This window comes from Lithobates pipiens, unplaced genomic scaffold (genome assembly GCF_037356315.1).
Source record: "Lithobates pipiens isolate NorthernLeopardFrog02 unplaced genomic scaffold, aLitPip1_a1.2 Scaffold_10, whole genome shotgun sequence".
In the NCBI taxonomy this organism is placed as follows: domain Eukaryota; kingdom Metazoa; phylum Chordata; class Amphibia; order Anura; family Ranidae; genus Lithobates; species Lithobates pipiens.
In genome coordinates, this window is record NW_027507686.1 from 109,902,683 (window position 1) to 109,925,978 (window position 23,296).

The following is a 23,296-nucleotide window of genomic DNA, read 5'->3' on the forward strand; positions in this document are numbered from 1 at the left end:
GGGCATTTTTTTTTCCACAATTTTAGGTCTTTTTTCATTTGTTTAGCCAAAAAAAAAAAAAGTAGTAATTAAATACCACCAAAAGAAAGCTCTATTTGTGCGAAAAAAAATGATAAAACGTTAATATGGGAACAGCGCTGCATTATCGAGCAATTGTCAAAGTGTGACAGCGCTGAGAATTGGCCTGGGCAGGATGGACAATAAAAGTGGCCAGTAGGCAAGTGGTTAAATGATGGAGGCCCAGAGTTTTGGGGGTATATCTCCAGAGGTTAGGAGAAGCAGAAGGGTGAAGAAGATAATCTGTGAGCGTGAATTATATGAAGGGGGGCTTAGAAATAGTAGGAGTTGGGGAGTGCAGTATTAATGAGAAGATGAAAGTGAGGGTGTCATATACAGTATCTCACAAAAGTGAGTACACCCTTCACATTTTTGTAAATATTTTATTATAACTTTTCACATTGAAGAAATTACACTTTGCTACAATGTAAAGTAGTAAGTGTACAGCTTGTATAACAGTGTAAATTTGCTGTCCCCTCAAAATAACGTAACACACAGCCATTAACCACTTCAGCCCGGAAGATTTGGCTGCTGAATGACCGGGCCATTTTTTTGTGATTCGGCACTACGTTGCTTTAACTGACAATTGCGCGGTCATGAGACGCTGCACCCAATACAATACAAACAGAGCTTTCTTTTGGTGGTATTTGATCGCCTCTGTGGTTTTTATTTTGTGCACTATAAACAAAAAAAAAAAAAAAAAAGAGTGACAATTTGGAACAAACCCAATATTTTTTTACTTTTTTGCTATACTAAATATTCCCATATTTTTTTTAAAGCTATTTTTTTCTCAGTTTAAGCCAATATGTATTCTTCTACATATTTTTGGTAAAACAAAAAAAAATTGCAATAAGCATATTTTGATTTGCGCAAACCAAAGTTACAGCGTCTACAAAATAGGGGATAGATTTATAGCATTTTTGTTATTATTATTTATTTATTTTTTACTAGAAATGGCGCCAAATTTGCAACATTGTGGCGGACAAATCGGAGACTTGATACATTTTTGGAACCATTGGCATTTATACAACGATCAGTGCTATAAAAATGCACTGATTACTGTAAATGTCACTGGCAGGGAAGGGGTTAACACTAGGGGGCAATCAAGGGGGTTAACTGTGTTCCTTGTGTGTGTTTTTAACTGTAGGGGGGAGAAACTGGTCTAGAGGAAATGACGGATTGTGGTTTCTAGCTGTTAGGAACTCACAATCTGTCACTCCTCACAGAACAGAACGGGGATTTGTGTGTTTACATGCACAATTCCCTGTTCTGCCTCTCATGCCCGCGATCGCTTGTGGCCGTCAGTCATCGCAATCTAAGGCCGCGAGTATCGGCACCCCACAGTGCAGCATGCGTGCGCCTGCTATCCCGATCCCACAAGCCGATGTATCGCTACGATGCAGTAAAATGACAGCGGCTGGTCGGCAATTGGTTAATGTCTAAACCGCTGGCAACAAAAGTGAGTACAACCCTGAGTGAAAATGTCCAAATTGAGCCCAATTAGCCATTTTCCCTCCCAGGTGGTCTCTGGTGTGAATGGGGAGCAGGTGTGTTAAATGTGGTGTTATCGCTCTCACTTTCTCATACTGGTCACTGGAAGTTCAACATGGCACCTCATGGCAAAGAACTCTCTTGAGGATCTGAAGAAAATATTTGTTGCTCTATATAAAGATGGCCTAAGCTATAAGAAGATTGCCAAGACCCTGAAACTGAGTTGCAGCATGGTGGCTAAGACCAGACAGCAGTTTAACAGGTCAGGCTCCACTCAGAACAGGCCGCGCCATGGTCGACCAAAGAAGTTGAGTGCACGTGCTCAGCATCATATTCAGAAGTTGTCTTTGGAAATTTGACATATGAGTGCTGCCAACAGGTTGAAGGGGTAGGGGTCAACTTGTCAGTGCTCAGACCATACGCTGCACACTGCATAAAATTGGTCTGCATGGCTGTCATCCCAGAAGGAAGCCTCTTCTCTCCTCTAAAGATGATGCACAAGAAAGCCCACAGTTTGCTGAAGACAACCAGACTACGGACATGGATTACTGGAACCATGACAGAATTTCTTTTGTCGTAAAAGCTCTACCTGTAAGCAATCTAAAAAAAAAAAGTGAGTTTCCCACTTTAAAAATAAGAAAGTTGAGTCCATCATTAAAAGAATAAGAACAAGGATTAACTAATGAAGACTGACAAGATGCTGTAAACTGGATTTTTTCTTTAACCACTTCCCACCCAGCCACTGCATATGTACGGCCAGGTGGGTGCTCTCTTCTTCTGAGTGGACGTTCAGGAACATCCCTCAGAAGGAGCGGGATTGCATGCGCGCAATCCCGTGCAGTAGCACGATCCCAATGCGCTCGTATCACGGCACAACTTAGATTGGCAGGAGGGCTCTGTGATTGGCCCTCCTGATCACATGATGGCCGTGTCCAATCATGGCCGTCATGTGATGTATACAAACAGCCGGTTGCTAGGCGATCGGCTCTCCTCTCCTCACACGGAAGTTGTCGCTGAGGAGAGGAGAGCGGATCTCTGCATCCAGCTGGTGATCAGTGAGTATGAGCTGTGTTTTTACAGCTTTTTACTCACTGATCACCAGTCTAGTGTCACCACAGTAAAACACACAAAGTAAACATACATGTCCCCACATAGTAATGATCCCCAAAACACCTGTTCCCCACATATATAACAGTAAAATCACATGTCCCAATGATCATTTGCACACATATATCCATGATCACCTGCGCACATCTGTACATGATCATTTGTGTACATATATTAGATACGGGTTGTTTTTTTTTACCAAAAACATGTAGCAGAATACATTTTGGCTTAAATGTATGACAAAATTAAATTTTACTGGATTTCTTTTAAAATAGAATAAAGTAAATATTGTTTTTTTTTCACCATTTCTGCTCTTTTTTAGCTTATATCGCAAAAAAAAAAAAAAAAAAAAAAAAAAAAAGTGTTGTGAATAAAAACCAACAAAAGAAAGCTCTATTTGTGCGAACAAAATTATAAAAATGTAATTTTGGGAAAAGTATTGCATGACCACACAATTCTTAATGAAAGTGCAAGAACCCTGAAAGCTAAAAATGGGTCTGGGAAGGAAGGGGGCAAAAGTTCCCATTATTGAAGTGGTGAAGTGGTTAAGAAAGCAACAAGTTCGCTTTAAATATCTCTACTTACAGTTCTGTCTAGAATAGATGCAAACAACCTAAACTACTTCCTTGTCTGCACGATACAAGTTCACTATTGGCTGCCATAAACATTTCTCTAATCTGAACGAGTCTTCTAGAACATGGCTACATCGCCCCTCCCATCTGTCAGGAAGAATAAAGACCGACATGGATAGAGCCGATAGTTCTTCCGCGAAGCGACTTCAATGTAAACTGCACAACATCAATGGAGAAACGATAGATGATTTTTACACGGGACAGTTAGGAAAATATGTTGTTAGCGTCAAAGCGGGACAGTGACGTACTACGACGTACAACCAATGAACAGTGCGGGGAGGAGGGGTGTGAGGCCCTATCACTCGACATCGAGAAAGTTGGTTTGAGGTTAGAGAGGAGATCGACTAACCGGTATAATAAGCAGGAAAGAGGGTTGAAGGGGACGGGAAGTGGTGTGCTGCTCACAGGCATCGATGAGTGCTGCACATTGTGGTTCGGGCGAGTTGGACTTCAGGCTCATATTCGAAGAGGCTTCGGCGCAGCCTTTAGAATCGACAGGTGAGGTTTGTTGAAGTATTTCTTGATGTTGTTTGCTTACATCAGGGCGAAAACGTGAATCATTGATGCAAAATTCTGATTATGGGATTTGATAGTAACTATGCTGGGACCACGCTGATTTCTGCATAGGGGGCGCTCTCATCTACAAAACCAGCAAGTAGCGTACAACTACGGCCTGCTAACTTTCGAAGATCCACGAACCAAAGTGTGTCCAGTTAGTATGAAGTGCTGCAGGTGTAGAGTGACTAGTGGATACTACTATCATTTTTATTCCTTCTGGAGAAGGATTTCTGTACATGAACGTGTGTTGACATTAACTTTTATCCAAGTGTTGTATAATGGATGAGTGTGGTATTGTATTTGTTTAAATTTATAATGGGATCCATTTGAAGGCTTTCACCGTGCACTCCAGCTGTTGTCAAACTAGCTGATCATCCCATTTGTAACTTTTCAGATTGCCCACCAAACATTTATGTAAAATGCCGCCTCCTCCTCCTACTCTCCCCCCCCCCCCCCCCCCCCTTCCCTTCTTTTTTTTTTTTTTTTTTTTTTTTTTTTTTTTTTTTTTTTTTATACACCGGTATAAATGCCACGATATTAGTGCTACAAGTAATAATAATTTTTTTTGCATATATATATATATATATATACACACACACACACACACACACTGTTGACACTATATCTTAATACAAGCAGCTGTTTTTACAATGCTATGGTGGGTGTACTCGCCACTTCTCCAACACCAGAGTTTGTGCTCACCGTGTGGGGCACTACCCACATGATGGCAGCTTCATTCACAGCAATCTGTGATTAATTACAAGTTCCACCAGCCTTTGTGGCTGATGGCTTGCAGTTCACAATGAGCTACTGTTCGCCCTTGTACACACAGTCAGAGATTCCGACAACCAAATCCGTCGGAGTAATTCCGACGGATTAATTCCGGAAGAGGTCCGGAAGTGATGTTGCATACACACGGTCGGACTAAGTTGTCGTCGGAAAATCCGATATTTCGTTAGGACAGGACTACGTTCAGGCTAGTAGCCAATAGCTTTGGTCTAGCTTTTGGGGGATATTTATTATGACAAAAAGTAAAAAAAAATTTTTTATTTTTTTTTCAAATTTGTCGCTCTATTTTTGTTTATAGCGCAAAAAATAACCGCAGAGGTGATCAAATACCACCAAAAGAAAGCTCTATTTGTGGGAAAAAAAGGACATCAATTTTGTTTTGGGAGCCACGTCGCACGTCCGCGCAATTTTCAGTTAAAGCGACACAGTGCTGAATCGCAAAAAAGTGATCTGGTCTCTGACCAGCAAAATGGTCCGGTCTGTAAGTGGTTAAAGACTGCCCACCACAGAAAAAAAAAAATCCATCCAACAGGTTTATTGAAAGCATTGCCACCAGGACTAAAACAATGGACCAAGCGGTGATTAGGTTTCACACAAACATTGGGCTTCAAAACCCTTTTTGAGGTTTTGAAGAAGGTCAATGTATATGTGAAACCTTGTCACCTCTTGGTCTGTAGTTGGTCCTGTGGCACTCTTAAAATAAACCTGTTGGACTGATGTTGGTGTGCAGCTAATTTTTTTCACTTGGTCTAAGTTGAATGAGTTTACAAAAAATATTGCAGAATATACAACCTCTTGCTACATAACTAAGCTCCATTTCTTGCTGAATAAACTAAATTATTAAAAACGAAGTATAGGTTTGTTTTTTCTGATCAATACTTACCTCGGTGGATGCAGCATCTGTTCTCCGGCACCTCTACACTGAGAACCAAGCGATTTGAATATTGCTGATGGCTCAGTTCTCGCAGCTCCCCGAGCTGCTGACTTTTTCAATCAGCAGCTCTCCGCTCTGCTCCTCCTCGCTCAATGGAGCGCTGAGCTGTGGAGGGGCAGGAAGCGGCCATCTCAGGCTCTCAGCAACTTATTGAGACAGGCATCAGTCCAGGCACCTGGCAGATCCAGACTTCCATTGTCGGGATGACATGGTGTCTGAACTGATTTATGTGACGTCAGCAGAGAGTGGACTTCATCCCGCTCTCTGCTGAAAATGGGTCAACGGAGTGCAAAACAAATTGCACTCCTGTGATCCATAGGAGAAACCCAGCCAAATGAGCTGGACTTCTCCTTTTAATGTATCTTAAATGGGAAAACTATCTTTCGTTTTTTTTTTTTTTTTTTTCTCTAAAAGCATTTTTATTAAAATTTGATAAAAAATTTTTTTGTGTAAATTGGTGTATTTGCTGAGGCAGTGTGGCTCTATTGTGTGAAACAGCGTACCTGTACGTTATTGCATGCAGCAGTGTGGGTGCATGCCGCTGCATGGAGGAGGAGCCGATGCACGTGTCTGGTGGACCTGAAATCTGCTGGTTATCTGAAATCGTTTCACAGAGAGGCGGAATGGCATCTTCCTATGTAAACATCTGTTCCTAGTAATCAGGAACAGCGATCTGTGTTCTTCCTGTCAGTACTAGCCCCCCCATTTAACCCTTTGATCACCTCTGATAACTCCTTCCCTGCCAGTGTAATTTATAGAGTGATCAGTGCATTTTTATTTATTTTTTTGGCACTGATTACTGTAAGACAAACAAATGGTACAGTAGGTTTTGGCGCTGTTCCTTAAACTGATAAGAATGTATGTATATATTATGTTCCTTTATGAATGACAATTTTTGAGAGGAGAAAAAATCTTTATACTAGGCTAGAAATTGTTGGTCTTTTGATAGTTCAAAAAATAAAAACTGCAGAGCTGCTCAAATACCACCAAAAGAAAGCTCTCTTTGTGGGGAAAAAATTGAAAACAATTGCTCGGTCATTAAAGCGCGAGTCCGCCGGGACTCCGCGTTTTATTTTTTTTTATTTTTTAAAAGCCAGCAGCTACAAATACTGCAGCTGCTGACTTTTAAAATAGTGACACTTACCTGTCCAGCGCGCCCGCGATGTCGGCACCCGAAGCCGATCTCTTGATCGTCTCTCGGGTGCTGCCGCCGCCATCTTGGGTATGGGAATCAGGAAATGGAGCCTTTCGGCTTAATTTCCTGGTTCCCTACTGCGCATGCGCGAGTCGCGCAATAAGGACGGTCCCCGCTGCCTCTGGGATCTGTGTGTTTCCCAGCAGGCAGCGGGGCACTTGCGGAAAGGGGCGGGCACTTGCGGAAAGCGGCGTAATCTACGCCCCTTTCCGCAGAGAGCTATCCCGCAAGTGGAGGTCCACCCTAAAGTGGACCTTCCGCTCATCGGAACCCTCCACCCCTCCGGCGCCACCATTGGCACCTTTCAGGGGGGAGGGGGGTGCAGATACCTGTACAGTACAGGTAGCTGCACCCCCCTCCCCCCTGAAAGGTGCCAATTGTGGCGCCGGAGGGGTGGAGGGTTCCGATGAGCGGAAGGTCCACTTTAGGGTGGACCTCCACTTTAAGGTTGGCTTCACATCTATAAATTTTTAGTGCTTTTTGCATTTTGCATATTTGCTCTACAGAACGTGTTCCATAGGAAACCATGTTAAATGGACTGTAGTGCAATTATGCAAAAAGCACTAAAAATGCATAGGTGTGAATCAGGCCTAAGGGGGTAAATCCTTCCGTGGTTAACGTGAGAGAGATGGATTTATTATATATAATTTTTTTTTCTAGTTCTTTTTTATTGGATTTTTCAGATATATAACAAAGTAGTACATCAACATTTTGGTTCAATAATTTCATCCTACACGTATATGTGACAAAAATACCTTACCAGTATCTATTATGATTTGTTTGCAGTACATACAATACAACTAAGTGTATTACTCTTGAATAATTAATCTTTGTTTACCCCAAATGGGAACATTCTGTAAACAAGGGTAGGTTGCTAAACATTAGGAAAGGAAGGTAAAAGGAGAGGAAGTTACAGTATCAGTTCAGTCTCTTAGTTATATGATCTACCAGAAACACAATATTAGTAGTTCTCATTTTATTTTTCAGGAAATTTGAAGCTCTAGGACAGTGATGGCAAACCTTGGCACCCCAGATGTTTTGGAACTACATTTCCCATGATGCTCAGCTACACTGCAGTGTGCTAGAGCATCATGGGAAATGTAATTCCAAAACATCTGGGGTGCCAAGGTTCACCACCACTGCTCTAGGATGTAATGTCCATGCAAGCCAAACTTTTGTAAATGAAGCTAAAGCATCATTTTTATGCGCTAGCATCAGTTCAAAATGGGCTATAGAATTTAGTTTTAGTATGACGTCTGATCGGTTAGGAGCTAAAGTGGATTTCCATAATCTGGTTATGGTGAGTCTCGTGGCCAATACAATATTAGCTAGTATCAAGGGTTGACAAATTTGCTTGGACTCTAGGAGCCAGCTAAAAAAGTTAGGAGCCAGGTCCGTGACGGCGATCTGGACCTGTCCCTTGCCTGACATGGAGACTAGTGAGGAGAAGATAGCCCCCAGCCCCCCACCTGTCTCCAAGTCATTGCCCATAGCTCTTAGAGGGACTTTTTTTTTTAATTTTTATTTTTTTTTATTTTTTTTTATTGCATTTTAGTGTAAATATGAGATGTGAGGTCTCTCTGACCCCAGATCTCATATACAAGAGGACCTGTCATGCTTTTTTCTATTATAAGGGATTTTTACATTCCTTGTAATAGGAATAAAAGTGACACACTTTAAAAAAAAAAAAAAATGATTTTAAACCTGCCTTGTCCAGCCAAGCTTGCGTGCAGAAGCGAACGCATATATGAAAGCGGTGTTCAAACCACACATGTGAGGTATCGCTGCGATCGGTAGAGTGAGAGCAATAATTCTAGCCCCAGATCTCCTCTGTAATTTAAAACGTGCAACCTGTAGAATTTTTTTAAACGTCGCCTATGGAGATTTTAAAGGGTAAAAGTTTGTCGCCATTCCATGAGGGCGCAATTTTGAAGCATGTCATGTTGGGTATCGATTTACCCGACGTAACATTATCTTTCACAATATAAAAAAAAATAGGGCTAACTTTACTGTTTTTTTTTTTTTTTATTAAATACATTTTCCCCAAAAAAGTGCGCTTGTAAGTCCCTTGTGCAAATACGGTGTGACAGACAGTATTGCAACGACCACCATTTTATTCTCTAGGATGTTAGAATAAAATGTGTGTGTGTGTGTGTGTGTGTGTATATATATATATATATATATATATATATATATATATATATAATGTTTAGGGGTTCTGAGTAAAGGGAAGGAGAAGCTCCATTAGCATTGCCACCACAAGAGGGCGCCAGATTCCAGAAGGAACCATAGGATCGTAGAAGGCCTCAAAGCCGGGGGCTCAATTACCGGTCGCCGGCGTCGCGGCCCGACGAGATCAGGCCGGGGGGGTCCGCGGAGACAGGATACCCCCAGCTGTGCTGCGCCAGGTCGTTAATTCTAGTCGCAAATGCGACCTGGCGCCCGGGTTTTGTCGAGCCCTGGCTAGTATAGTCCTATAATTGGGTAAATATCTAAGTTTAGACCTAATAAGGCCATTGCTGGTGTGAGTGCTGTTAGATTTCCTATAAGTGATGCTATGATTGATGAAATTAACTTCCAAAAACTGGACAAAGCTTTACATTCCCATAATGTATCTATGTGTGTATTTGGGTGTTACATCTCCAACATAGGGAGGATGAAGATGGGAACATTTTGGAAAGTCTGTATAGTGTTAAATAACGATTTAGTATTTTTTTTTTAATTTTTTTTTCCAGTGTTCCATGCAGGAGGATTCTGAGTTATTAATTCTTATGGCTTTGTACCATGTTTCCCATGAAAATGATTGGGAAAAATCACTCTCCCATTTAAGCATATTAGAAGTCTTGGTATTTTGGGGGGCGGGAGGAGGAGGAGATGCGTTTTTAAAATAGTGATATGCCTCTTTAATTATTGATTTAGCTAGAGGTGAAGGAATTCCAGATCTTTGAACTCTTCATGGTCCTATTTGATTAAACTTCTTAAGGTGTGGTTTGGAATTAAGCTTAGCGAGAAATGGGTCTTTTGAGTATCTGGCAGGTGATTGAAAAAAAAAAAAGTATTCCTTGTTTATTCCAGGGAGTTACATTAAGCCTTGTTTCCCAATATTCAATAGTTCATATTGGTAATGGAATCTGGACTGGGTCATATATAGGTTGCAATTTGGTTAAAATAAACTTCCAGGCTGTTGAGGTAGCTTTAAGTTTTAGGTAATTAGGTATATTCTCTTTAGGGAGTAGATAATAAGCGAAAGCTTAAGAACATAGATCATTACCCTTTTTAACTTATGGTTAAATATTAAACGTGAATAACTTATTTGAATATGTAAACTAATGCTTCATCTGATCAAGTAATGATGCATAGTAGCGAACATCAGGAAGAGTCATGCCAACTTTTGTTTTAGTTAAGGTCTTAGTCGAGAATGCAACCCTAGGGTTTTTTTTTTTTGTTTTTTTTTTTTTTCTTAGTTTTGACTTGGCTAAAAAACTTTACCGGTAATGGAATTGGAAGGCATCGGGAGTAATATAACATTTTTGGTAGTGTTTGCATCTTGAATGCCAATATTCTACCGATCCAGGATAAATATTTTTTTTTGGATGAATTGGAGGTCTTGAATGATTTGTTTTAGAAAAATGGTGTTATTGACCTCATACAGCTTGTTGAGGTGTATCTCTAAATATGAGATGGCTTATCCCAGATATACATATAGTTTTGATACAAATCGTTAACTTGATCTGGTGGAATATTCATTGGCAAGGTGTAACATTTGCTAGGATTTATTTTATAATCTAATACTATTCCAAAGGCCTCTAAAGTATTCTTGTATCGCTCAGAGAGGTAACAGGAGACGTAAGTGTCAATATGTCATCCGCGAATAGTCCCAGTTTGTTCTATTTGTCCAATTTTAATACCTCTAATTTTAGAATTGGTTCTGGTAGTTTCCACAAGGGGTTAGATTATTAATGAAAAAAAGATAGGCGATAAGGTACAACCCTTAGATTCCGTTAGTTTAAAACTGCTTGGCACTTGGTGACATGTATGGATTGCTGCAGAGGTTGAAGGGGTGGGGGGTAGTCAGCCTGTCAGTACTTGGACCATAAGTCAAACACTGCATCAAAATGGTCTGCATGGCTGTCATCCTAGAAAGAATCCTCTTCTAAAGATGCACAAAGCCCACAAACAGTTTGCTGAAGACAAACGGACTAAGGACATGGATTACTGGAACCATGCCCTATGGTCTGATGAGACCAAGTTAAACTTATTTGGTTCAGATGGTGTCAAGCGTGTGTGGGGGCAACCGGGTGAGGAATACAAAGACAAGTGTGTCTTGCCTACAGTCAAGCATAGTTGTGTGAGTGTCATGGTCTGGGGCTGCAGAAGTGCTGCTAACACTGGGGAGATACAGTTCATTGAGGGAACTATGAATGCCGACATGTAGTGTGAAGCTGAGCATAATCTCTCCCCCCCCCCCCCCCCCCCCCTCCCATTCGGAGACTGGGCCGCAGGGCAGTATTCCAGCATAATGACACCCAAACACCTCAGACGACAACTGCCTTGTTACAGAAGCGAAGGGTAAAGGTGATGGACTGGTCAAGCATGTCTTTGCAGGGCCTAGGAAGCCAATGCAATGGCTAAGAGTACTGCCTTGGCTTCAGCCTGTGTGGCTAGGAATGCTATTATGTGGGCCTCCAAATTAAGGGACCATGTTCCCAGAACTTCTAAATCTAAGGAGGTCCTGGATTACCTTAAAGGTTATTGGTAGTGCGGTAGCTTATCTGGCAGATGCAGCTGTTGAAACTGTTCAAACTGCTGCAAAGTCAGGGGCTCTGCTAAATTCTGCAAGAAGAGCCTTGTGGCTGAAAACTTGGGAGGGAGATAACACATAAAAGACACGGTTCTGTGGACTCCCCTTTGAGGGTTCCCTACTTCTTGGAGCAGGCCCTTTCTAAGACCACCAAAAAGGGCAAAAAGTGCCCCACGACATGCCCTGCCTGATCCAGGGGCGGCTGGTGAGCTATATGCTCCGGGACACACATATGACTGGGCTACTGCTGTGTGACTGGGCATAGGGGCTGCACGTACCTGCCCGGGGGGGGGGGGGGTTCTCAGTCCTGGCAGGGGGCTGCTCTGGGCGTTGGTGGTCCGCTCATCTTTTTCCCTGTTTTTAGGCCATGGTGGGGCGAACCTCAGCCAGTTTTTTTGTTTTTTTTTCTCATTCGGCCATTTTCCCTATGCTCTCAGACGTTTCTTGCTGAGGCGGCCATTTTCTAGTAGCCTTACCTTGTTTTACCTCTAGAGCTGGGTGGCTGGTTCTTTCTGGAACAGTGCTAAACTTACACAGAACATCTCCTGGCTGACACAGGGGAGAGCAGACGGCGGAAGCACAGTGCAGTACCTGGGTGGTGAGTCTTTCGGAGGGCCCCCTCAGTCTGTGACAGCTAGGAGTGTGGTCATTTTGCATGTCTTGCCTTGGGTCCCTAAGTGTTGACAAGCGAGAGTGGGTCAGCATGGCGTCAGAAGCTGGCGCTTCTTCCCCAGACATCCTTACTGCAACAGGTTCCCCTGCACCTGCGGTGCCTATGGATGCACTTTCGGCAGTCCTGGAGTCCTTTGTTGCCAGGCTGGAAGTGGCACGTGGGCGCAAGGCGCTACAAAAAGCCCTTTCCCCTCCTCACCATCTTCTGGGGAGATCTGTTTCAAAGTCGGGTCCCGCTGTAGCAGGCGGACCCTGCTGATGTTTCAGAGGATGCGGACCAGGAACGTTCGGACAGTGAGGATGACTCTGTGTCCTGGTCAGCGCAGGAAAAAGTGCTAGCAGGGGCACTTCTCACTGGGGTGTGGGATATCCTAAAGATGGAGGATACGACGGGGGCATCTACAGAGGTGTCGGTCCCTTTTGGGTCCCACAAGCCGGCCCGCATGGCTAAGGTGTTTCCCTACCTAACTCATTTTGATAAGTTTCTTTACAAGGAGTGGGGAAGCCTGCAGTGGGCCTTTTTGGTCCCGAGATGAATGGTGATGCGTTACCCCTTTGATGAGAGTTTCCTGAAAAAATGGACATCTCCTCTTGTCCCCCCTTGTGTGTTTTTTTTTTTTTTTTTTTAATTCATTTTTTTTTCCTCCCTACGGTCAGGGACTTCGGCATTAGCAGTTTTGTGCCCTTCCCGTCGGTCTGACTTCCAGCCCAGGGGTATTCACAAAAATCCTTGCAGAGGTAGTAGCATACCTCCATCTCCAGGGGGTAACTCTAATCCCCTATATCAACGACATCTTAGTTTCCAAAGTCTAGATCTCCTTTTGGCCGACCTAAAGAAAGGTAGTATGTAATCTGATGTCCCTGGGCTGGTTAGTCCGTCAAGAAAGAGAGGCTTCTAACTTCCGGGAGCTTTTGGTGGTCAGAGAGGCCCTAAGGTCCTTCTGAGGAAAGAATCTGTGGCAGGGAGATCCAGGTTCTCGGTCAACGCAACTGTGGTAGCATTCCTAAATCATCAGGGAAGCACCAGGACGCACTCCCTTCTGTCCTTGTCCCAGGAACTTCTGGAATGGGCAGAACAGAGTTCCGTCTATCTCAGTGGTGCACATAAAGGGGGCTTACAGTATCGAGGCAGACTCTTAGCTGGCAAATTATTCTCCCAGGGGGAGTGGGAGTTTTAAACCCAGACGTGTTCTCCCTGGTGTTTCTCCTTTTCGGCAGTCCAGAGAGATCTCTTCACCCGCAGAGGAAACAAAAAGGCAAGGAGGTTCTGCTCACTTTGACGGGAGCATGGGTTGGAGGGGCTGAATGTGTTAGCCCAGGTTTGAAATTTTCATCTGGCATACGCCATTCCCCCTTGGTCATCATTCCCAGGATTTTACAAAAGCTGAGCCTTTCAGCGGGGAAGCTGATTTTGATCACTCCTTGGTGGCCCAAGAGGACCTGTTTCTCAACACTAGGAACCTGGTCAGTGTCTCCTCCTCAGCGCCTGCCGGAGAGGCGGGGACTTCTCTCTCAGGGGCCTGTGTGTCACCTGAACCCCAGTCTCTTCTGACGGTTTGGCTCTTTGAGAGGGAGAGCCTGTGCAGGAGGGGGTGTTCTGATAGGTAATTGACACCCTCCTTTCGAGTATAAAGCCGGTTACCTGACACATTTATGCCAGGATCTAGGGAGTCTTGCTGGTGTAGGGAGAAAGGGACTTTACAGCAAGAGATCCCCACGATCCTGGGTTTTCTGTAGGATGGCATGGATCGGGCTAGCAGCCAAGACCCTTAGTTCCCTTTCCACACTGGGGCGATTTGCAGGTGCTACAGCGCTAAAAATAGCACCTGCAAAGCGCCCTGAAAGAGCTGCTCCTCAAACTCCAGTGTGAAAGCCAAAGGGCTTTCACACTGGAGCGGTGCACTGGCAGGACAGTAAAAAAAAAAAAAAAAAAGTCCTGCTAGCAGCATATTTGGAGTGGTGTGTGTATACCGCTGCTGCCCATTGAAATGGGGCAAACGCGGCTATACCGCCAGCAAGCACCGCTTTGCCATAGATTTAACCCTTTCTTGGCCTGCTAGCAGGGGGGTAAATCCCCCCCCGCTAGCGGATGAATACCGCCACTAAAATGGCGCAGTTTTATTGCTGGCACACGCACCACCCTGGTGTGAAAGGGCCTCAGGGTTCAAGTTGCAGCCAAGTCCAGTTTCTTGGACAAAAGTCTTTCTCTTGATCCTTTTGATTTTAAAAGGTTTGTGATGGCAAGAGAAAGAATGGTCCCTGATGTTAATTGAGTACATGTTTGCCTTGGGTCCTAACTTTTTAGTTTTAGAGGCCCTAACTAGGGCACCTTTTGAACCAATTGATTCATTCACCTCCTTAAGTTACTCACCCTCAAGGTAAGTATGTAATAGTGCTGCGCTGTATGGGGAAAGGGGAATGACAAGGGAAAAGGAGGGGAAGTAGGTGATCTGGGGTGGTGATGGGGGGGTGGATGGGGGATAACAAGTAAAGCAATACTACACCATAAAAATATAGCTACTATAAATCCGCTATATGCACTCTATAGTAAACAATTAGTATTGATATCAAACGACTAATGTTAAGATTAGATATTTTTCATTTTTTATTTATTTATGTGGATCAAAGTGCCATGGTGCTACACATGTAATATAATAACAAGTGCTAAAAGTTAAAGTGCAAAAAATCAAGTAAAGTGACTAGTGCTCACATATTTGAAATAGTCACACTCAGAAATAAATCCTAAGAAAATCCGTATAAAAAAATAAAATAAAAAAAATAAAAGTAAAGTGCTAAGTGCCAATGAGTCCAAGCAATTAATCGCATAAATGGATAAACTGGAAGTGAAATCAGTGCAACTATTGCTGCCGTGGCGTTCAGGCAAAAAACATATCCACATATTGTGCTGTGCAAATCATGCAGGCAATTCAGTGCCACACTCCTTCTTTCCCCTTCGTGGGATAAATGGATGGATGTCCCCTTACCTTACCGCTGTAAGGTTACAGCACATAAAAACATATTGATCACTATGGGGCTTCCTCACTCTTGTATCGGATGACTTTAAGGCAGATGAACCATTTGTCGCCCAAGCAATCATTGGATGATTTCCAATAAATACTGTTCATATCTGTGTCCATAGACCTCAAGAATACACAGGCATTGCTTCAAGTCGCATTAAATTTGTGGCAAAATTGTGTGACTTTCAGGTTGCAATAGTGGAGACTTAGCCTTATGCTGTTTTTCATACAAGTCTCCACTATTGCAACTTGAAAGTCACAATTTTGCCACAAATTTAATGCGACTTGAAGCAATGCCTGTGTATTCTTGAGGTGTATGGACACAGATATGAACAGTATTTATTGGAAATCATCCAATGATTGCTTGGGCGACAAATGGTTCATCTGCCTTAAAGTCATCCGATACAAGAGTGAGGAAGCCCCATAGTGATCAATATGTTTTTATGTGCTGTAACCTTACAGCGGTAAGGTAAGGGGACATCCATCCATTTATCCCACGAAGGGGAAAGGAGTGTGGCACTGAATTGCCTGCATGATTTGCACAGCACAATATGTGGATATGTTTTTTGCCTGAACAGCAATAGTTGCACTGATTTCACTTCCAGTTTATCCATTTATGCGATTGCTTGGACTCATTGGCACTTAGCACTTTACTTTTATACAGATTTTCTTACGGATTTATTTCTGAGTGTGACTATTTCATTTGATTATTTCATATGTGTGCACTAGTCACTTTACTTGGTTTTTTTGCACTTTAACTTTTAGCACTTGTATATTACATGTGTAGCACCATGGCACTTTGATCCACATAAGATTAGATATTTTTCATGTTTTATTTATTAAATATTAGTTGTCCTTCCAATCTCCAGACTCATTCTACTGTCTCTCTGGGCAGAAAGAGCTGAAGCATCTGTAGAACAGATATACAGAGCAGCTACGTGGTCAAGCCAGAGCACCTTCCTGAGGGCACTACAGGGTGGAGTTGTCGCCTCAGGACCTGACCTTTTTGGTAGAAAAGTTCTACAGTCTGTTGTTACGCCCTAAGGTAGGCCTGAGCTACTTGCTCTTCTCTCAGCATGCCATCCTGGAAGACGACTTGAGAATAACCTGTTGCACTTACCGGTAACATTATTTATGGGAAGTCTTCCAGGACGGCAGGCCTACTTCCCACCCGTTCTAGTAGTGTGGTTGAACTAATATTTGAATAGAGAGAGAGAGAGAGAGTGTGTGTGTGTGTGTATATATGTGTATATATGTGTGTGTATATATATATATATATATATATATGTGTGTGTATATGTATATGTATATATATATATATAATTTCAATTGTTTGGGTTCCGCAATTGTCATTTAAGGCGGCGCAGTGCTGTATCGCAAAAAATGGCCTGGTCATTAGGGGGCAAATCTTCCAGTCTGTCGTGCGAAGTGGCTCCTTTTCTTTTGGTGGTATTTGATAACCCCTGCAGTTTTTATTTTTTGCACTATAAATAAAAATAGAGTGCAAATTTTGGAAAAAAAAACATTTTTTTTTTTTTTTGTACCTTTTTTGTTATAATAAATATCCCCCAAAAATATCTAAACCAAAAAAAAAAGTTTTAGCCGATACATATAATTCTACATATTTTTGGTAAAACAAATCGCAATAAGCGATTGGTTTGCGCTAAAGTTATAGTGTTTTTGGGACTATTGTCATTTATACAGCAACCAGTGCTATACAAATGCACTGATTCCTGTGTAAATGACACTGGCAGTGAAGGGGTTAATCAGGGGGTGGCAGTGTAGGGGTTAAGTGTTCCTAGACACGTGTCACTACCTGTGGGGGGCTGGACTTTGTGTTGGTGAACACTGATCTTTGCTCCAATCACATGGAGCAGAGATAAACATCACTTGTAGATAGGCAGAACGGAGAGATGCTGTTTACAACGGCATCTGCCCATTCAGCCACCCCGTGAGATGATGGAGTCCGCAGAACCCGCGACCAGACTCCCAGGTGTACCGACCGGCACGCGAGCGCGCCGCCGGTGGTGTACGCGCGATGGCAGGGCGGCATATAGAAATGGACGTACCTGTATGCCTGCCTGTGTCATTTACATACGTACATCGGCGTGCGCAGGTCGGGAAGTGGTTAAGCTATGCAGTGTTGTTTGTTTTGGTTTTCTTTAATTTTCCAAGTCTAAATACCACTATTCCCTCCCCCCCTCCCCTTGTGCTCATTTTGTAGTCCTCTTTCCTCTCTTCTCTATCTAAGCAACCAAATCGTTCCGTCTGTAAGTGGTTAAACAAGAACTTAACTTGTTCAGTGTATAACAGACAGGACTTGAAAGATCCCGTTGACAATAAACTGGAGTCATTATGAAAGGCTTCCTTTTCTTCGGCCAGTTCAGCTATTCAGCCAGCTGTTGGTGTCTGCCTGTCTTTAACCACTTAGGCTGGGTTCACACTGCAGCGGTGACGAGAATCGGATGTGAGTCGCACTGCAGTGCAAATCACATCTTATCTCTGTGCGATGCAAGTTCAGCCATACAGATAGTATGGCTGAATTCGCATCGCACCCGAGGCAAACTCGCACAGGACCCTTTTTTTGGTCCGCAGCAGAATCGGATCGCATGGGTGTTCACACCATGCAATCCGATTCCTGTCTGAGTTTGCAGATCGCACTGCGATATGCAAACTGATCTGGGGGTGTCATTAACATTTCACTGACACTCCCAGCAGTTCGCATAGGGCAGTGTGAACTGCTGCCGGGAGGCATGCGATGCGGGAACCCGCAACGGATTCGCAGCGTTAGCACATCGCTGCAATGTGAACCCAGCCTTAAGGACCAGCCTCATTTTGAGGTTTTGGTTGTTTACGTGTTTAAAACTTCTTTTTTTTTTTTTTTTTGCTTGCAAATTACTTAAAACCCCCAAACATAATTTTTTTTTTTTTCTAATACCCTAGAGAATAAAATGGCGGTTATTGCAATACTTTTTTTTTTTTTCACACAAGCGCACTTTTTTTGGAAAAAAAAATCTATTTTTTTTGAATAAAAAAAATAAGACAGCAGTACAATTAGCCCAGTTTTTTTATGTTGTAAAAGATAATGTTACACTGAGTAAACTGATACCCAACATGTCACACTTCAAAATTGCACCTGCTCCTGGAATGGCCACAAACTTTTACTCTTAAAAAGCTCCATAGGCGACGTTTAAAAAATACTACAGGTTACATAGTTAGGTTGACTAAAGACACCAGTCCATCCAGTTCAACCTGAGTGAGTGACTACAATTGTCCCTATCCCAGTACATTGCACACTCACATCAGTCCCTACCCACAAGGAGCCCACAATCCAAGGTCCCCGTTCAAATACTAGCCTACCTACCTGCATGTCTTTTGGAGAGTGGGAGGAAACTGGAGTGCCCGGAGGAAACCCACGCAGGCACATGGAGAACATGCAAACTCCAGGCAGGTAGTGTCGTGGTTGGGATTCGGATCAGCGAGCCTTCTTACTGCTAGGTGAGAGTGCTATCCACTACACCACTGTGCCGCCCAAGGTTGCATGGTTTGCGTTAGAGGAGGTCTAGGTTTAGAATTATTGCTCTTGCGCTACTGAGCGCGGTGATATGTGTGGTTTGAACACCGTTTTTATATGTGGACGTTGCGTATGCGTTGGCTTCTGTGCCCGAGCTCGGCAGGACAGGGCGCATTTTAAATTTTTTATTTATTTTCCTTTTTTTATTTTTACACTGTTGTATTTTATACTGTTTTATTAAGTTTCAACGTTTAAATAACACTTCTACAAAACATACTGGGTATTCACCTTTACATAACGGCTATAAACAAGAAAGCAATATACAAAATTCTAATTTTGTTTCTCCTTTTTTGAACCCGCTACCCTCCTTAACCCACCTCCAGATGCACGCTGCTGGTACCCTATTCTGGAGTGAAAAAATGTATTAATTGGTCGGGGTAGCGTAGACGCCACCGGGCGTGAAGGGAGGGGAGTTTCCCGTGTCCCCAGGATCCTGAGCCTGAAAGGGTAGCCCAAAGAAGAGGGCCACGGGGAAACTCTCCCTGCACACTCCCACCCGCCCCGCTGACCCCCCCCGCCCCCCTGGGTGAAGGGCCAGTGGAGCGGGGGTTCGGGTCGCCCCCAGACCCCATGCAAAGTATTCAACCCACCTCGTTCAGCCAGGGCCTCCACAGGTCCTCAAATTTCCTTAAGTTATTTTGCCTAACATGCATCGCCCTCTCACACCAGATCATTGAATGGTTTCAACCCATGATTCTGAGGAGGGAGGGAGCCTAGACTGCCAGTTAAGGGCTATCGGCCCCCTAGCCTGGTATAGACATCTCAATACTACGATCTTGGCCCTAGCTGGGATTCTGACCTCCTCCAAAATTCTTAAGAGACAAGTCTTAGCCTTGGTTTTCAGCGTAGTTTTAAAAGTCCTATTTATCCTCTCAACTATCTCAATCCAGTATCTAAAAAGTTTTGGACATTTCCATACCATATGGAGGAGATCCCCTGGTGCTTTACATCGAGGGCATTCGTCCCTGGATATCTTACTAAATTTAAGCATTTTTTGGGGAGTATACTATGCCCTGTAAATAAAGAGCAGATGGGACACCCTTGGTGATGGAGATATTGAAACCAAGCTCCCCTGTTCTAGAATCTTCCCCCATTGTTCCTGGGTTATCGGCCCTATGTCCCTGACCCGGCCCTCCCTGCTTTTATCGGGCCCTTTTTTTACTTAGGAGCTTTTCCCCTAATTTGATATATAGTTTAGAGAGCAAACCTATCCCTTGCGCATGTTCAACAATTCCTAGGAAGTAGGGAGTTTTAACCCTGTCTATAGTTAAAGACCTAAATCGGGACTGAATTCCATATCTGATCTGTAAGTACTTATAAAACGCCCTGCTTGATATATTGAATTCCCGCTGGAGGGCTTCAAATGGCTTTATAGAATTAATTTATCAATTCATATAATTGGCCACCCTACTAATCCCCTGAGTTTCCCATTCCCGAGGTCTTTCTATATTTCAGCTAGGTTCTTATTGTACCATAGGGGAGTGTAATCGTTCACTCCCGAATATCCCATCAGCGACTTTGTTACATACCACACTCTTCTCATTAAGTCACTGGTGGGGCACCTATGGACAAATGAATCAGCCTCCAGGACCTCCACAAGCAGTTAATGGGGGTGCGCTCTCAATCACCATTTTAATGCTAGAGTTCTCGCTCCCGTGAATCCCACCTCCAACCAGATGCTTAAGTTGTGCTGCCAGAAAATATAGTCTCGGGTGTGGGACTGCCACCCCTCCTCTCCTGACGGGAAGCTGCATTGTTTGCAAGCCAATCCGAGCTTGACCCTTCTTCCAGATTAAGACCTGAAATAGAGATTCAAGGCTCTTAAACCATTTCTGATTAATCCAAGTTTGAGAGTTATGCAGAATATATAATATCTGTGGAAGCCAAATCATCTTAATCAAATTGCAGCGTCCCGCTGCAGAGAGAGGAAGGCGATGCCAAATATTGTCTTTTTGCCTCAATTTTACTAATAATGGAATTAAATTATCGCTGACATAATGGTTAACATCGCCAGAGATGCAGACACCCAGATATTTAAACTTGGTTACCACATCTAAGCCCAGAATTCTGGGCAGCAGTTGATCCGCTGTGTTAATGGCTGACTTATTGCAGTTAATTGCTAGCCCGGATTGTTGTCCAAATTCCCCCACTAAAGATAACACTTTATTTAGGGTGGAGTTTATATCCCCGATAAAAAAACAAGATGTCACCCGCGTACAGGGTGATTCCCCCCCCCCCCCCCTGACCTATGCTGGAATCCCTGGATATCTATACGGGACCTCGTCAGGATCTCCAGGGGTTCCATTGATCAAAAAAAAAAAAAACAAGAGGACAGGGGGCAACCCTGTCTCGTCGCCCTCTCCAGCTGAAATATCTCGGAAAATGCTGTACTCATCTTAATCTTAGCCCTGGGTTCCCTATAAAGTAATTTAACCCATCCAATAAATGAGGGGCCAAAACCAAATCTCTCCAGCACTTCCCACAAATAATGCCATTCCAGGCTGTCAAAATGGCATCCAAGGCCATAATAGCCTTGGGGCCATCGTCAGTTGGGATTTAGACATTTAAATACACCCTTCTGATATTAGTGCTGGTTGTTCTACCTGGAATAAACCTTGACTGATCTGGGTGTATTAATTTCATGAATGTATTCATTTAGGCAGTTTGCCATCCCTTTGGCTAAGATTTTCACATCGGAGCATAATAAAGAAATAGGGCGAAACGAGGAAACTTCCTGTTTGGTCTTTCCCCTCTTTCAAAAATTAAGGTAATATTAGCTTCCAGCATCGAGGTAGGGAGTTTGCCTGCTTCCAATGCCCATTTTTAAATGTTTTCCTAAAAGCTCAGGCAGGAGAACTTCGCTGCATCGCTTATAAATTTACATTGGCAGCCCATCCGCTCCCGGAGCTTTTTGGTTAGGGATTCCAGCTGCTGCACTACTTAACTCTTCCAACATTAATGGTGCCTCGTGATCTATTTTGTCATGTTCTGATAGGGTCTGGATTTTCATCTGGTGTAAAAAAAATCCACTATTTCTTTTAGTTGACTTGTATAAAGCTTCATAATAATTACCAAGCACCTTCATTATCTCAGATGGGTTGGAAGTGACATCCCCGTTAGGTTCCTTAATCACCTGGATCACAACAGGGAAATTATTAGTTTTAATCAAGAGGGAGAGGGTACGCCCTACCCTCTTCGCCAAAATAATGTTGGCGTTGGACTATCCGCCTAATCTCAGCCCTCTTTAGGCTGCTTTCACACTGCAGCGGGAGCGGCGTTGGCGGTAAAGTGGCGCTATTTTTAGCGGCGCTTTACCGTCGTTTTAGCGACGGTGTGCGGGCGCTAGTGGGGTGGTTTTAACCCCCGCTAGCGGCCGAAAAGGGGTTAAGCCCGCAAAGCGCCGCTGCAGTGGCGATTTGCCGGCGGTATTGCCGCGGTGTCCCATTGATTTCAATGGGTAGGAGCTCCTTCACCGCTGCAAAGATGCGGCTGGCAGGACTTTTTTCACCGTCCTGCCAGCGCATCACTCCAGTGTGAAAGCACTCCGGCTTTCACACTGGAGTTAAAGGGGCCGGTTTTTTTCAGGCGTTGCTATTTTTAGCGCTGTAACGCCTGAATACTGCCCCAGTGTGAAAGCAGCCTTATAAGTAACGCTTTGTGGGCTTGTTGGTTCTTTAACCATAACTCCTGCTTATTGGGGGTTGGATCATCTATATACTCACTCTCAGATTGAACTACTGTTTCTTGCTACTCTTTCCTGCTCCCTCAACTTTCTCTTAATTATTGACACTTGTATTAGCAATCCTCTAATGTAAGCCTTTAAAGAGTCCCAAACGACCCCCCTGTGCTGCTGAGCCCCCATTAAGTTGCAGGAATTCTTTTATCCTATCAGTCAATACTTTTGGGTGCTCAATCAGTTCCAGCCAGCAGGGATTAATCTTCCACTTCCTAGGGCAGTAGTAACCCCCTACGCTTATAGTTATGGTCAGGGGAGTGGTCTGAAACGCCTCTTGTACAAGATATAGAATATTGTTCTAGCGGAATTGCCTCCTCCTTCCCCCAAAACCATATCTATTCTTGAAAGGGTACCACACGAGCTTGAGAAACTTGAATACTGCCTTTCTTGTGGGTGTCGAGTTCGCCAAAGATCATATAGTCCAATTTCCAACAAAAACTGCTGGAGACGGCTCTCCCCATCTGCTCTTTGACCGACTGGTCTAGGGAACCTATCCAGGCTCCTATCTAAAATGTAATTGAAGTCACCTAATGATAATATTGGGATTCCAGGATTGGCTGAGCTGAACGCAAGTAGTTAGTAGGTCCTCTCTCCTCCATTACTGACAGGACCAAATTCCAAATGGTGATACTTATTCCATTTATTTGCTTAAATAAATATAATGCAAGCAATACAAAAAAAAAAGGCCGGAGGGGGGGGGGGTGGAGCAGCACCACCGCTCTTTGGTGGCCCA

At 43.5% G+C, this 23,296-nt stretch overlaps 1 protein-coding gene across 3 annotated transcripts in view; it reads left to right on the forward strand.

Annotated features, from left to right (window-relative positions):
• Window positions 1-3,563: 3,563 nt before the first annotated feature.
• The window catches only part of NFATC3 (nuclear factor of activated T cells 3), a 915,828-nt gene continuing 896,095 nt past the window's right edge, over window positions 3,564-23,296 (forward strand). For all 3 annotated transcript variants that reach the window (XM_077457371.1, XM_077457378.1, XM_077457385.1), the window contains exon 1: window positions 3,564-3,785. In XM_077457371.1, coding sequence (XP_077313497.1) covers window positions 3,701-3,785 — 85 coding nt within the window. In that variant the 5' untranslated portion in view covers window positions 3,564-3,700. The remainder of the gene's footprint in view (window positions 3,786-23,296) is intronic.